The 13,598-nt window shown below is 44.1% G+C and overlaps 1 protein-coding gene across 1 annotated transcript in view; it reads left to right on the top strand.

The window, feature by feature from the left end:
- Positions 1–13,598, top strand: part of ift172 (intraflagellar transport 172) — a 59,777-nt gene that overhangs the window by 21,405 nt on the left and 24,774 nt on the right. Inside the window, exons 16-27 of the mRNA XM_080452988.1 lie at positions 1,601–1,768; positions 2,514–2,650; positions 3,456–3,563; positions 4,509–4,593; positions 5,123–5,215; positions 5,533–5,610; positions 6,719–6,967; positions 8,283–8,361; positions 9,089–9,209; positions 10,347–10,491; positions 12,171–12,260; positions 12,719–12,816. Of these exons, the coding sequence (XP_080309114.1) occupies positions 1,601–1,768; positions 2,514–2,650; positions 3,456–3,563; positions 4,509–4,593; positions 5,123–5,215; positions 5,533–5,610; positions 6,719–6,967; positions 8,283–8,361; positions 9,089–9,209; positions 10,347–10,491; positions 12,171–12,260; positions 12,719–12,816 (1,451 nt within the window). The remainder of the gene's footprint in view (positions 1–1,600; positions 1,769–2,513; positions 2,651–3,455; positions 3,564–4,508; positions 4,594–5,122; positions 5,216–5,532; positions 5,611–6,718; positions 6,968–8,282; positions 8,362–9,088; positions 9,210–10,346; positions 10,492–12,170; positions 12,261–12,718; positions 12,817–13,598) is intronic.

The raw sequence follows: 13,598 nt of genomic DNA, 5'->3' as shown, positions 1-13,598 counted from the left end.
ATGCTTTGCTACTGGAGCCACATTAAAAAGAAGACTCCCGCGATCCTAAACAGCGGCTGACAGTAGGGACACACAGACATACGCACTCACGCATGCACATACGCACGCATCTTGAAGAGTATCGTCCCATCGGAAAAGTGCGTGCTATGAGCCTTTCCTCAATCCACAGGCTGTAGGCTACAGCCGTTTTATTTTATTCATGCGACAAATTTTGGGCGAAAAATACGGACCAGTGTGAAAGCTCCTTAATTACAATTGCAGTTGTATGCTGTGTTGGTCTTTGGGTGGGAGTGGTGAGAGCAGTAGTGTGTCCTGTGCAGACAGGCAGAGAGAGCAGTTATCAGTTGTTGCCCTTGGGCCATGAAACAGTTTGATGCTCTAGCCCTTGGGCAACGACACAGAGAACTCTGGTAATTGGGAATCCCTCGGCTGCCTCTAACTTTTGGCTGCCCAGGGACTTATTGTAAGTAACTCATAATAATGGTTTAACTCTGCCTTCTGTTAAATTGAGATACTGCTTCCCTTTTTTTAGAGCCATTGTGAAATGGGTTGCATTTGGGAAATGTATTTCATTATAAGTGTGAGAAAGTTTGCAAATCTATCAGCTCTGGGGTTTTATCCTTTGGTGTCTTGCAAAAGTTTATTTGACTTCACTGACTGCCAACTATGGGTGTATACCGTTAGAACGAATCCCCACAGAACATTGCACCTTCCCTTGTTGCATGAACTGGCCCTAAGAACACTGTACCTGCCTCTACTTTATTTAATCTTGCCTCAGGGCGGTATGTTATGTATACACCTGCATTTGATGCCATTTTGCCATTTGATGTTCCTAAATAGGACATGCACACACCAGCATAAGATGCTAATATTCTATGCCATATATCATGCCCATACCCTCTACTACACGCTATCTATATATATCTTTGATTTTTTTGACCTGTGTTATTTTTTCTTCTTACCTCTCCTGTTCTAACCTACATCTATCCTCTCTCTTCTCACGAAAACTACAAAGAAAGCTGATGTAGTGATGCGAGACAGTTCAAATCATTTTGCCCAAGGCCAAGCTTCAGTGGAGTTTACTTTGTGCTTTCACAATCCTCAACCTTCAGGCTGCAAAGGTCCCTTTCTAGACCTTTTTAATATGCATTAATTTTGGATGTTTCTAAAGAGGAGATGGTGATGGATTCTCATACTTTGGAATTGTTGTGTGAATAAAAATCTGTCAGTTTTGTCCATGCGGCCCGGACGGTCCAGGCACCTAGGCTGCTAATGCTTCGAATCCCGATCCCAACGACCTTTGCTGCGTGTCACTCCCCATCTCTCTCTCTCCCCATTTCCTGCCAGTCTACTGTATACTATCAATAAAAAGGCAAAAAAAAGCCAAAAAAAAAAGAAGTTTTGTCCACGTATCGTTTGATTTGTCGGTCATGGCATTCTTGCACAGCACTATAGTACCTTGTTTCGAATTTGAAAACGCCTCCCCTGAGAGCAAACCGTTGCCTAATGCCATTTTGAATTTGTTTTGTTTGATTTATTATGCGGACCTAAAGAACATGATGTATAATCATCAACGTGCATGAATCTCTGCCCTCTCCAGCTCCACCTGTACGATATAGAGACAACGGTGAAGACCACAGTGCTGAGTTTCTGCACCTACGTCCAGTGGGTGCCGGGCAGTGACGTGGTGGTCGCCCAGAACAGAAGCAACCTCTGCATCTGGTACAGCATCGACAGCCCAGAGAGTGTCACCATGGTCCCACTCAGGGTGAGATGGGATGCTGTGTGTGTGTTTTTTCGAAACCGGTGATAACCTATTCCATCTTCCATGGCTTGCTAACTTGGACTCACCCAGGCGAGCTGCTAGGGCTTGCCTCACGAACCTCAAGGCCTCGCTGTCGACGGACCTGACTTGTTTTCCATGATTATTGTCTCCGCCAGGCCAAAGGCGTGGCCGAGACTGTGTTTTCACCCCTGTCCGTCCGTCCTTGTCCGTCCGTCTTTGTGTGTGTGTCTCTAGCCAAGGAAGAAATGTCATCCTAAATTCTTCTAGAACTGGGCCTCATGGTGGCGCTGATTCACGTTTTACCTATAACTAGACAGATCGGCACGCGCACTCCCTAGAGGCCAAGGAAAAACCTCTGCCCCACCGGCCTGTTATAGCGCCAACAGGAGGCCGATATTTGCCAAACACATTTTTTAATATTACTCCTACAGGTTTTGTCCATATATTGGCTTTGGAGGAGTGGCCCGTTTTGAACAAAATGCGTCAAATCATGAACGCAGCCTGATTGTTGTGAAACATTGCTGGCCAACAATAAGTTAACTGCCCTGGCGGAGACCTGTGCTCTGAGGAGCAAATATTTTTTTTAATCCAGGAAACCATCCCAATGTAACCTTTATCTAACGTAATATTCTATAGACTGAGTTTTTTAAGACTGACTAATTTTAAATGTTGTTATTTGTTTCCTCTCTGTCCCTCCCTCTCTCCCTCTTTCTCTCGTTCCATCCAGGGAGATGTTGTAGAAGTGGAGAGGGCCGATGGTAAGACAGAAGTGATTGTGACCGAGGGCGTGAGCACCGTGACCTACACGCTGGACGAGGGTCTCATAGAGTTTGGTACTGCCGTGGATGATGGCGACTACTACAGGTCAGTAGTACATACAGCATCTGTCACATCAAGACTTTATATGTTTATGTTTTCCTACATAAAAAAAAAGAATGGGTTTTGGAAGTGTAACAGGGGCAATGGATTTTTAACCCGTACTTACCCAGGGTACTGTAGGTATGCTGAGCAACGTCCTGCTTCACTGACACACACACACACACACACACACACACACACACACACACACACACACACACACACACACACACACACACACACACACACACACACACACACACACACACACACACACACACACACACACACACACACACAAATATAGGAACTGCTCAGTACAACCACAGTCTTACACTTATCAAGGTGCACTTGGCACCGGTCATTGAGGGACTGTTATAGGGGTTGAACCTGTGAATTCCCCACCAGTCAGCTCTGGAAATTGCGTTATTGGCTGCCGTAATGTCGTTTCAGAAGAGAGATTTCATTTGCATTTTTCAGGTGTTCTGATCACAGATGATTAGTTTTATTTCTGGTCCTATTAGTGTATGTGTGTGTACCTGTGCCCTGCAACTGCTAAACACAATACTGCTGCTCGTTTCTGTTTCCTCTTTGTTTCTCACCTCGGGGCTTATCTTGTTACCTGACTCTGCTCTCCCTGTGTGTGTGTGTGTGTGTGTGTGTGTGTGTGTGTGTGTGTGTGTGTGTGTGTGTGTGTGTGTGTGTGTGTGTGTGTGTGTGTGTGTGTGTGTGTGTGTGTGTGTGTGTGTGTGTGTGTGTGTGTGTGTGTGTGTGTGTGTGTGTGTGTGTGTGTGTGTGTGTGTGTGTGCAGAGCTACGGCATTCTTGGAGACCCTGGAGATGTCGTCAGAGACAGAGGCCATGTGGAAAACTCTCAGCAAACTCTCCCTGGAGGCTCGCCAGCTACACATCGCTGAGAGGTCAAAACACACAAGCTAGCATGTCTTCTACGGAAGCATGTTGCGCAGTGAAAATAGCCTATCTACAAGCTCTCCAGCTTCTCGATAGATTATTTTAAGATTAGGGCATTTGAAGTGGTCAAACTAGCAATATGTTCAGAGTCATCTTCCATAAAATCCTATGTTATGGGCCTGTTATGCCTACATTATACCCCGGCCATAGTATGCCGGTGTCGCTTGCCGGAAAAAGAAAAAAAATCAACCTAACAACAAGTTTGGGCCCTAGTTCTTTATGGCATGACCGTCATGCAGTGGAATATAAATTAAGCTGGTTATTGTGATCACCAAGTTTATCACCTAAGCCAGTTTTTATAGCATCCTATTACACATTTCTTCTTCTGTTGCACTCTCTCTGTATGTGGGTGTTTTTCAATTTGCATTCCGACTTGCTATTAATAATGCAGACACTGTGCGTAATGCACCGGCCTAATCTGCATGAATCATGAGATCGGGGTATAGTATATATATAAGAAAAAAAGAAAAAAAAGTTGTCCGGAGAGGAGAATGTTAATGAAGGAGGGAGAAGAGATGAAAAACAATGGGAGACACGGGGGGGTAAAGTGAGGAAGATGGGGAGAGATGCTTAACCTTTTCTCCATGATCTCCTCAGCACTCTGATGCAACTGCTGAGAAAGACAATTTAAATTTTTTTTGTCTGTTAGTTGTTCATTGTTCTGATATAAAGCGTCCTTGGGTTTATGAAGGGCGCTATATAAATTCAAGCTATTATTATTATTATTTATTATTTAATAATGTGGTTAAATGTTAGCAACTAGCTTTTTTTATGACTTGACTACTCATACACTGTAGGAGCGTACCTCATTATGCAAAATATGTAATTTATCTCTGCTAATTAAGTGTCGCGTTTAACTGATAATTTTTCTTTCTTTCCCATTCCATTTTCAGGTGTTTTGCTGCCTTAGGGGACGTCTCTACGGTCCGTTTCCTCAGTGAAACAAACCTGATTGCTGACAAGATATCAAAGGAAACCGTATGTACCCTACTGTCTCCATCCATGCTGACATACAAATACGGTAGACTTACAACGCAGTGTCCCAGTTCTAACAAGCTGACTGGCCGATATAATTATTAGGGTGTTGGAACAGAAAGGTAAACGTCTCTGGTATTCGTAGTATTGAGCTGGCAGATTGGCTTTGTTCTCTTTGTTCTAACGGAGGTAACAGTGAATATCACCTGACAGTCATGACACACACACACACACACACACACACACACACACACACACACTCCTGTGATCTAGCTGTAGTTTGGCAGGGATTGCTCCGCCTGCAATATTGTGTGTGTGTGTGTGTGTGTGTGTGTGTGTGTGTGTGTGTGTGTGTGTGTGTGTGTGTGTGTGTGTGTGTGTGTGTGTGTGTGTGTGTGTGTGTGTGTGTGTGTGTGTGTGTGTGTGTGTGTGTGTGTGTGTGTGTGTGTGTGTGTGTGTGTGTGTGTGTGTGTGTGTGTGTGTGTGTGTGTGTGTGTGTGTGTGTGTGTGCGTGCACATGTATTCTGTCTAGGGAGGAGATGGAACAGAATTCTTCCAGGTCCAAGCCCGTTTGGCCATGCTGGACAAGAACTTTAAACTTGCAGAGATGTACTACTTGGAGCAGGTATAGTACATACAGTATTACACACAGTCACACACTCCAATGTAGAGACATTGGCTCACTCATATTACTGCACAGTAAATTCCCCAGTGAGAAATGGACTGATAGTTCAAACTGTAGTCTCACATAGCGAGACAATCGGATCTCTGCCTACAAATATGTCTGGGGAAATCTAAATTCATTGAATGGCCTTGGATTTAGAGATCACCAGACGTATCCGTATAGGTGGAGATCTCCGATCATCTGGCTACGCGAGACTAATTTGACTGAGGCATCCATCTTTTTCAGTGTATGTTGTCACATGTTGCCGTCTCCTACAGAATGCCATAGATGAGGTGATTGAGATGTACCAGGAACTGCATATGTGGGACAACTGCATCGCTGTGGCTGAAGCCAAGGTAAAGATGGATTAACCGATCCACAGGGAGTTCGACTCCGTTATTACACCTGCTTTCTCTGACGAAAAATACGCCTCAGTGGCAACAGCTTCTTTACTTTGCAACCTCACAGTTTGAGCTGCTTTCATTGTGCTGTGTACATTTTTCATCCTCGGCACAATTTTCAAAAGTGTTGGACCCATTCATAGCGCTCTAAGGTTCTTCCTTCAACAGTTGTGAAGGAGATGCTATTCCTATATGCTTGAACTGGGCCTACCTTTCCAGGGATTGATTGTTTAATTACCAATACCAGGGCTATTTCATTTCATTGGGCTATTTCATTGCTGTAGCCCTTCAAGGCAAAAGTCAGAAATGGTTTCTCCATCGCTTCTGCTGTTGTGATTAGAAGAGAAAACCAACATGATTATATCTAATAACCAAAAACATTGGCATCAGGGTCCCGGTTGCTTTACATGCACACACTGCATGAGTGTACAGAGCTAATCAAAACTTTCTGGATGTTTTATTCCACTTATGACTTGTCTCATTCATGTCACTCCCCCCTCCACCCTATTTTTCACTGTCTCTCATAAAATGTAACCCTAAGCTGCATCATAGTAGGTATGGGACGATAATCGTTATTATCGTTTATCGTGATAATAAACGCTCCCAATAATTGTATTGGAGATTTTTGTTGTAGTAAAATTGTCCTTCATCATACACTAGGAAGAATTAGCTTTTGTTGAGCTGCAAATTCAGTACAACTTCCAAAAATAGCCGATCTACAAGCTCACAACGCGTTGTGCAATTTTTGGTGAACGTGCCCCCCAGAATAGGAATGCTGGGGCTGATTAACAAAAGTGACATTTTAAGTTTTAAGCATATTTTGATTATCGCGATAATATCGTTAATCGCAATTACGTTTTCCACAATAATCGTGACATGTCATTTTCATATTGTCCCATCCCTACATCATAGGACGAATAGAGAAAATAGCAGATCTGCAAGCTTGTAGATCTGCTATTTTCCTATAATGACCTGGCCAAAAGTTTAAAGTGGTTAAAACAAATATAAATATTGCAACCCACCACACCGAGCCTAACCGCCTCTCACCCCACTATGCATGCAGGGCCACCCTGAGCTGGACAATCTGCGTCGGAGCTACTACCAGTGGCTGACAGAGACGGGCCAGGACGAGAGGGCCGGCGAGCTGAAGGAAGGGGAGGGCGACTACCAGGGGGCCGTCAACCTCTACCTGAAGGCCGGCCTCCCCGCCAAGGCTGCCCGCCTGGCCATCAGCCGCCCAGAGCTGGCCGCCAACAGCGACGCTGTCGGCCGCATCGCTGCCGCTCTCATCAAAGGAGAGTTCTACGAGAGGGTGTGTGGTCTTGAGTTTTCGTCCTTTATTATTCACACCGTCACTGTCTGGCAGAAGCTTGTAATCTCCACATTTCATTCATGTTTTTATGTTTTTATCATAAATGAATGCACTATTTTATACTTTGTCGTATGACAGTGTTGTGCTTCAAGGGCTTCTACTGGTTCTACCGAGTGAAGACTTTTTAAGAATACTTTACCAATGGAAAAGTATTAACAAGAGCTTTTGACTAAATAACTACATATAATCTATTGGAAAACAGGTTCCTTTTTTCTTATTTCCTGAAGAGTAACGGTTTTGGACATACAAGCTTTCCACCCGAATGACAGCGACGTTATTTGTCATTTATGTCTGTTTGTTTGTTTGTTTGTGTGTCTGTGAGAGAATGAGTGTGTGTATTTGTGTGTGAATAACGTAATATTTGGTTGCCTGTCGTCTCGAAGCATCTCAACTGTGAATGATGAAGCATAATGTAAACAATGTCTGATTGACTCAGCGCCTTCAGTTCCAACACGCAGGTTGAGCAACAGCCATTTCCAGTGTATTAACCAGCACATTGAGATGGCTCAGTGCGTCTCACTTCCTGTCAAGTCCACAGCACAGCTGTCTTGGCTGTTTGACCACACACACACACACACACACACACACACACACACACACTCACTCACTCACTCACTCACTCACTCACTCACTCACTCACTCACTCACTCACTCACTCACTCACTCACTCACTCACTCACCCTTTTCTCTACTTCACTCTGTCCCTCCTGCCCTTTATCAACTCTTTTGTCCTTTTCCGTGTTCTCCACTTTACCTTCGTCATCCTTCTGTCCTCGTCTCGCCCTCCTCTCTCTTTTCTTGCCCCCCCCCACCTTTTCTCCCTCCCTCCTTTCCTCATGTGCTCTCCGCTCTCTCTGTCTCCCCCCGCCCCCCCCCTTCCTCCTGTCTGCTAACAGATGCTGGTAGAGGTGTCGCTGTGTCTGTGCAGGATGCCTGGGAGAACCAAGCGTTCTTTTCTCCTTTTTTCGATCGCTTTTTCTTACCACCCGCCCCTCGCTCTCTCTCTATCTCTCCATCTGTGCACATTTCTCTCCACGTCTCAGTCTCAAGCCATCTGCATAAGAACTTTATTATTCTCGCTGCCGACAACCATCTGTGTTTGTGTATCTGAGGTGAGAACACAGGCAGGCCCACACGGTAGAGGGGGGAAAAGTCGAGCACTTAAAAGTTTTTTTCTTTGTGCCGTTCCTCGACCGCAATGCGATTTGTGTTTCTCTAAACTCAACCCCTCTCCCCCTTCCCCCACTCCTTTCAGGCTGGAGATCTATATGAGACCATCAGAAACAACCAGCGTGCTCTGGAGTGCTACCGCAAAGGAAACGCCTTCAGGAAAGGTATACAAAACGGATAAGGATGTACTGGATGCCGATAGCATTCAAGCTAGTACTAGATTAACTAGAAGAAGGCCCCCTCAAATCTAAAAGAAAATATGTTCATGTGACTTGGCATCCTGGGGGAAAAAAAGACATACAGAATGTAACATTTTTCATGGAGCTTAAATTTGATGATTTGGTTTGTTGACCCACTATTGAGTGCTGTTAAGTAGGGGTGGGACGATATGGGTACCTCACGATACGATATATATCACGATATTAGGCCCACGATAACAATATATATAACGATATTCGACGATATTCGATATTTTGCGATATCACGATATTCAATATATATTGCAAGAAATTTCACCAACGATATATCACGATATCTGAAAATATCGATATATTGCGATAACACGATATATTGCATGAAATTTCGCCAACGATATATCACGATAGTCCTTGTATTCAATTCATAGACACATAAAATAGCACCAAACAGTTCAAAATCATCATTACACAAATACAGAGTAGGAAAAACAACGTATCACAAACTTAAAAAAAATAATAATATCGATATTTTTCGGCAGTATATCGATTAGTTATCGCGGGAGAAAGTATCGCGATATCGATATATCGTCCCACCCCTACTGTTAAGTTTGAACTAAACTAAGTCGGTGCGGTGTGTATACGGATGTGACACACTCGCTGCACGACCTGACGTCTCCTCTCTGTGTCCCCTCAGCGGTGGAGCTGGCTCGCAGTGCCTTCCCTGCAGATGTGGTCAAATTGGAGGAGGCCTGGGGGGACTATCTGGTCCAACAGAAACAGATGGACGCCGCCATCAACCACTTCATCGAGGCTGGGTACCTGCTGTCTGGGACAGAACGGGGGGGAAGGGGTAGAGGGAAAAGGGAGATGGAGACAGGTGGAGGAATGGAAAATGGAAGGATAGTGGAGCTGGGGGGGGGTTGAGAGAGAGAGAGAGAGGGATGGTTGGAGTGATGGAAGCAGGAGGGAAGCAACAGCTGTACAGCGCAGATAGACAACCATAAAATCACTATACAGACCGTGACCTTTTCTCAAAGAGAGGGATTGTGTTAAGTACTGTAGGAGGATAGAGGGCTAGAAGAGAGGATGTTAGAGGTGGGGGTGGAGGGACACAAGTGGATCTTCCCATCAATCACTGACAAACATTAGCTTTTTTGACGATGAAAGGTCATAGCTAGGTTTTAGAAATTCTACTGCTGAAGGCGTCCGAATGAAACACTATCCACTTCTGTACCAGCAATATAAACTTTGAAGTCAACTTCAAAGGGTGCAATGACTGTCCGGGTGACAATTTGTTTATCACACACCAGTAGCCTTTTTTAGTTACTACAAGAAAACAGCATTTGATCAACGCCGCAACCGTGGTGGTTGCCGTTTGTCTGACACAGTGGTCACTCACAGTGACAGTTAAGCATGCAGTGGCACTTTAGCTTGTGCTAATTGGTCAGCCACTGCTGTATCAGCCTCTCTGTCCTTTAATTACTATCCTCTCCCAGGGCAAATAGAGGGTCGCTTATTTACTTAGGAATTTGATGGAGCGAGGTAACCATGCTGGGGGAGAATGCACAGTGTGAGAGTATGTAGGGAGAGAGTGCATGGTGTGAGAGTATGTAGGGAGAGAGTGTATGGTGTGACCATGTGAGGGTAGACGTGACTGTGTTGATGAAGTGATTTAAAACAGCTAATTGAAAGGCTAATCACATAGAGAGCTTCTCTGTTGTTCATTAAGCCGCAATGCTCAGCTCTCCAGGGCATGCCAACACATACACTGAAACACACACACACACACACACACACACACACACACACACACACACACACACACACACACACACACACACACACACACACACACACACACACACACACACACACACACACACAGTCTCCTGAGTTTACCCTGGGACTAACATATCAAACATCTTCTCCTCTCCTCTCCTCTCCTCTGCTAGCTGCTCTTTAAAGGCCATTGAGGCGGCCATTGGAGCTCGGCAATGGAAGAAGGCTCTGCACATCCTAGAGTTGCAGGACGACACATCAGCAGGGAAATACTACCTTAAGATAGCTCAGCACTACGCTTCCCTACAAGATTATGAGGTGAGACATGGGTGGATGTACTGTATGTGATGGGGAACAGAACAGACATCAGAAAGCAGGGTTGCCAGGTGGCGCCGATGACCAAGTGGTTAAGGCGCATACCACATAGGCTTTGACACAGACAGTGTGTCCCGGGTTCGATTCCCGAACCTGGCGGCAGATTTGCTGCATGTCACTCCCCGACTCTCTCCCCTGTTTCCTGTCTCTCTCTCCACTGTCCTATCGAAATAAAAGTGAAAATCCCCAAAACAAGTAAAAAAAAAGCCGGCCCTTGCCTGCCCTTTACTATAATTCTGCGTTCGCAGAAACAGGCTATAAGTCATTTTCAATGGAAGCCAGCAACAAACTGACGCCATGCCCGTCAAGTGACAAAGTTGAGCTGGTTTTCATTTTTAAGCCAGCACAGTGAAGTGTCAATCCATCATGTCTTTGTTTAATCATCTCCACTCCCCTTCTCTCTCCCCACAATTCCTGCCCCATTGAGTCCGTTTAGTGAAAGGTAGATGTAACGGCGGGTTGCCGTTACTAAATCTAGTTGTGGGCTCGCTGCAGCGAGCACACTCTAGTTCTTCCCGCTTTACATTTCTTTCTAAATTCCGTACACTTTTTTATCCTTCCTACTACTTCCACATACTTTGTGCTAGAGACTTCGTTCAAATTTCAACTTGTTCAGCTTTACGCAGAATGGTGTGCTTGTACTTTTCTTTTTACACATTTTTATACTTTTTATGTTTTTTTACATGCATTATAATGAGAGTCTATGGGGAAATGAGGCCATTTTTCTAGAGGACTTTTTTGAGCAACCATGGTTTTACAAACCTTTTTGGACTTTTAAAGTTATTCCACTAAAACGACAACGGCAAACAACAAACACTGTAACTGAAGTGCTGATGTATGAAATGAAGGGTGGGAGGGGATGATGAGAAAAGTTAATTTAACCCTGAGCTGGTACAAATGGAACGAAATGGACCCGTAACATTGAGGATTTACTGTGCAGATTGTGAGGCTCTGAAAATAGCTGTGTGTGTGTGTGCGCGCATTACCACACTCCTAGGGCATATTCACAGAATTTAATTAAGATAAAGTGTTTGCTCTCCATCTTCTGGTATTCACAAGTGGAAGAGAAAAGACTAAATGCAAATTAAAATGATGAAGCAGGCAGACAACCGTGGTTCTCACAAAGTGGTTGGGCGCCACTTACGCAGGAAAAATATTGACTGGATTCTTTTTTTCACATCAAAATGGGCAAAATCACAGGTTCCCAAACTAATTGACCACTTAAGTGAAAATGGCCTCTACAACAAATAGGTGACTGGTCATTACCATGGACAGCACAAGTTGACCACTCCAGTGCATTGACTGGTGAATGGTTCAGCACCACAGCAGATGGACAGCGACAGGCCAGCATGCTGTGCCCCAGCACTACACAGGAATAAAATACGCAAGAGAGCAAAGCACTGCAAAAATATTAAAAGACAAGACATGGCTGTACAGCGAGGGGAAACGACAGAGAGAGAGAGTTACCATAATGCTCCATGTGTTTAGTGTGTCACGATGTGACACGCTGTGTGCTTGTAGATCGGCTATTTTCGCTATTTGTCGTACGATGAAGTATATAGGGCTTAAGTGCTTAACAAGTATTCAGATTTTTTCTGTGTGTGTGTGTTAACTCCCTGCAGGTGGCAGAGCGGCTATTTGTGAAGGGAGGGCACATTAAAGATGCCATCGACATGTACACAACAGCTGGCCGCTGGGAGGACGCTCATAAGGTTGGTCCGGACAACACACACATACGCACGCACACTAGGGGTGTGCCGATACACTAATTTCACGAAACGATACGATACGATATTGGGCTCACAACTTCGATACGATTTCGATACGATACGCACTTTTTTATTATGAAAATATATGGGGGAGGAAAAAAAGCAAATGCAAACTAATAATTCAGTTTTTGCATTATTCAGATATGCGAACTTGTAGCTTTTCAGCTACAATAGCCGTTTTGAATCCAAATAGGGCAATAGTGTGACACCTGACCCGAAAAAAAAACATGTTGTCACCCTTTTCACCTCGGGGCTGTTTGCATGCCTGATTATTATTATTGTAAAAAAAAAAAAATTATATCGGCACATCTATATACGATATATCGGCACACCCCTAACGCACACACACACACACACACACACACACGAAATAAAGCCACATTTGTTGTTTGTTTGTGTAGCTGGCAGTAAAATGTATGACAGAAGAGGATGCAACAGCTCTGTACCTCAGCAGAGCACAGGAACTGGAGAAAGACGGGAAATACAAGGAAGCTGAGAGGTACAGTACTGTGTGTGTGTGTGTGTGTGTGTGTGTGTGTGTGTGTGTGTGTGTGTGTGTGTGTGTGTGTGTGTGTGCGTGTGCGCATGCCTTGTTTAACCCATTAATACCTGGAACGCATCTGTGTCACTTTTAGATTTCTTTAGGCTATTCAAAAATAGCAGATATACAAGCTCATAGCGCGGCACCGAGTGCCGCGCTACGAGCTTGTAGATCTGCTATTTTTGAAAAATCATGAAAAAATATTTTTTATATTTTTTTCAAAAAACTGTTAGGATTTAGATTTTTTTAAAATAATCGCCTCAGGTCTTAATGGGTTAACTTCCCCTGTTTAACAAAACAGCAACAAGGAATGATAGTAAGGGTATTATACCCTTACTATCATTCCTTGTTGCTGTTTTGTTTACATTGCATATCAACCCTCCCCATTCATACCTAAAGAGGCACATCCAGATAAATGATGGTCTGCAGAAAACAGGGGGTGTCACATACAGCACATGTTGGCAGTGATGCCAATGACTTCCAGTTCTCTGAAGTGTGCACACTCTGCCAACAGGTCCACTCCTCTTTCGCATGAATTAGGATTAGCAATTAGCAGCTCAGCAGTTGACAGAGCGCAGGATAGAGCATAGTGTTAAAGAACAGCTGTGAATTTGTTGGAATTTTGCCCTCCATCAATCAATAAAAGAAATTGAAAGGCACATCTTTTTTTTATTAATATTATTTAAAAATGTATATATTTTTTTGGGGGGGAATTGTATACTGTATTGAAAAGCGATTAT

The sequence above is a fragment of the Gymnoscopelus braueri genome (genome assembly GCF_963280865.1).
Source record: "Gymnoscopelus braueri genome assembly, chromosome: 16".
Lineage (NCBI taxonomy): Eukaryota > Metazoa > Chordata > Actinopteri > Myctophiformes > Myctophidae > Gymnoscopelus > Gymnoscopelus braueri.
The sequence above is the reverse complement of the archived record's forward strand: the minus strand, read 5'-3'. Positions and strand labels throughout refer to the sequence as shown.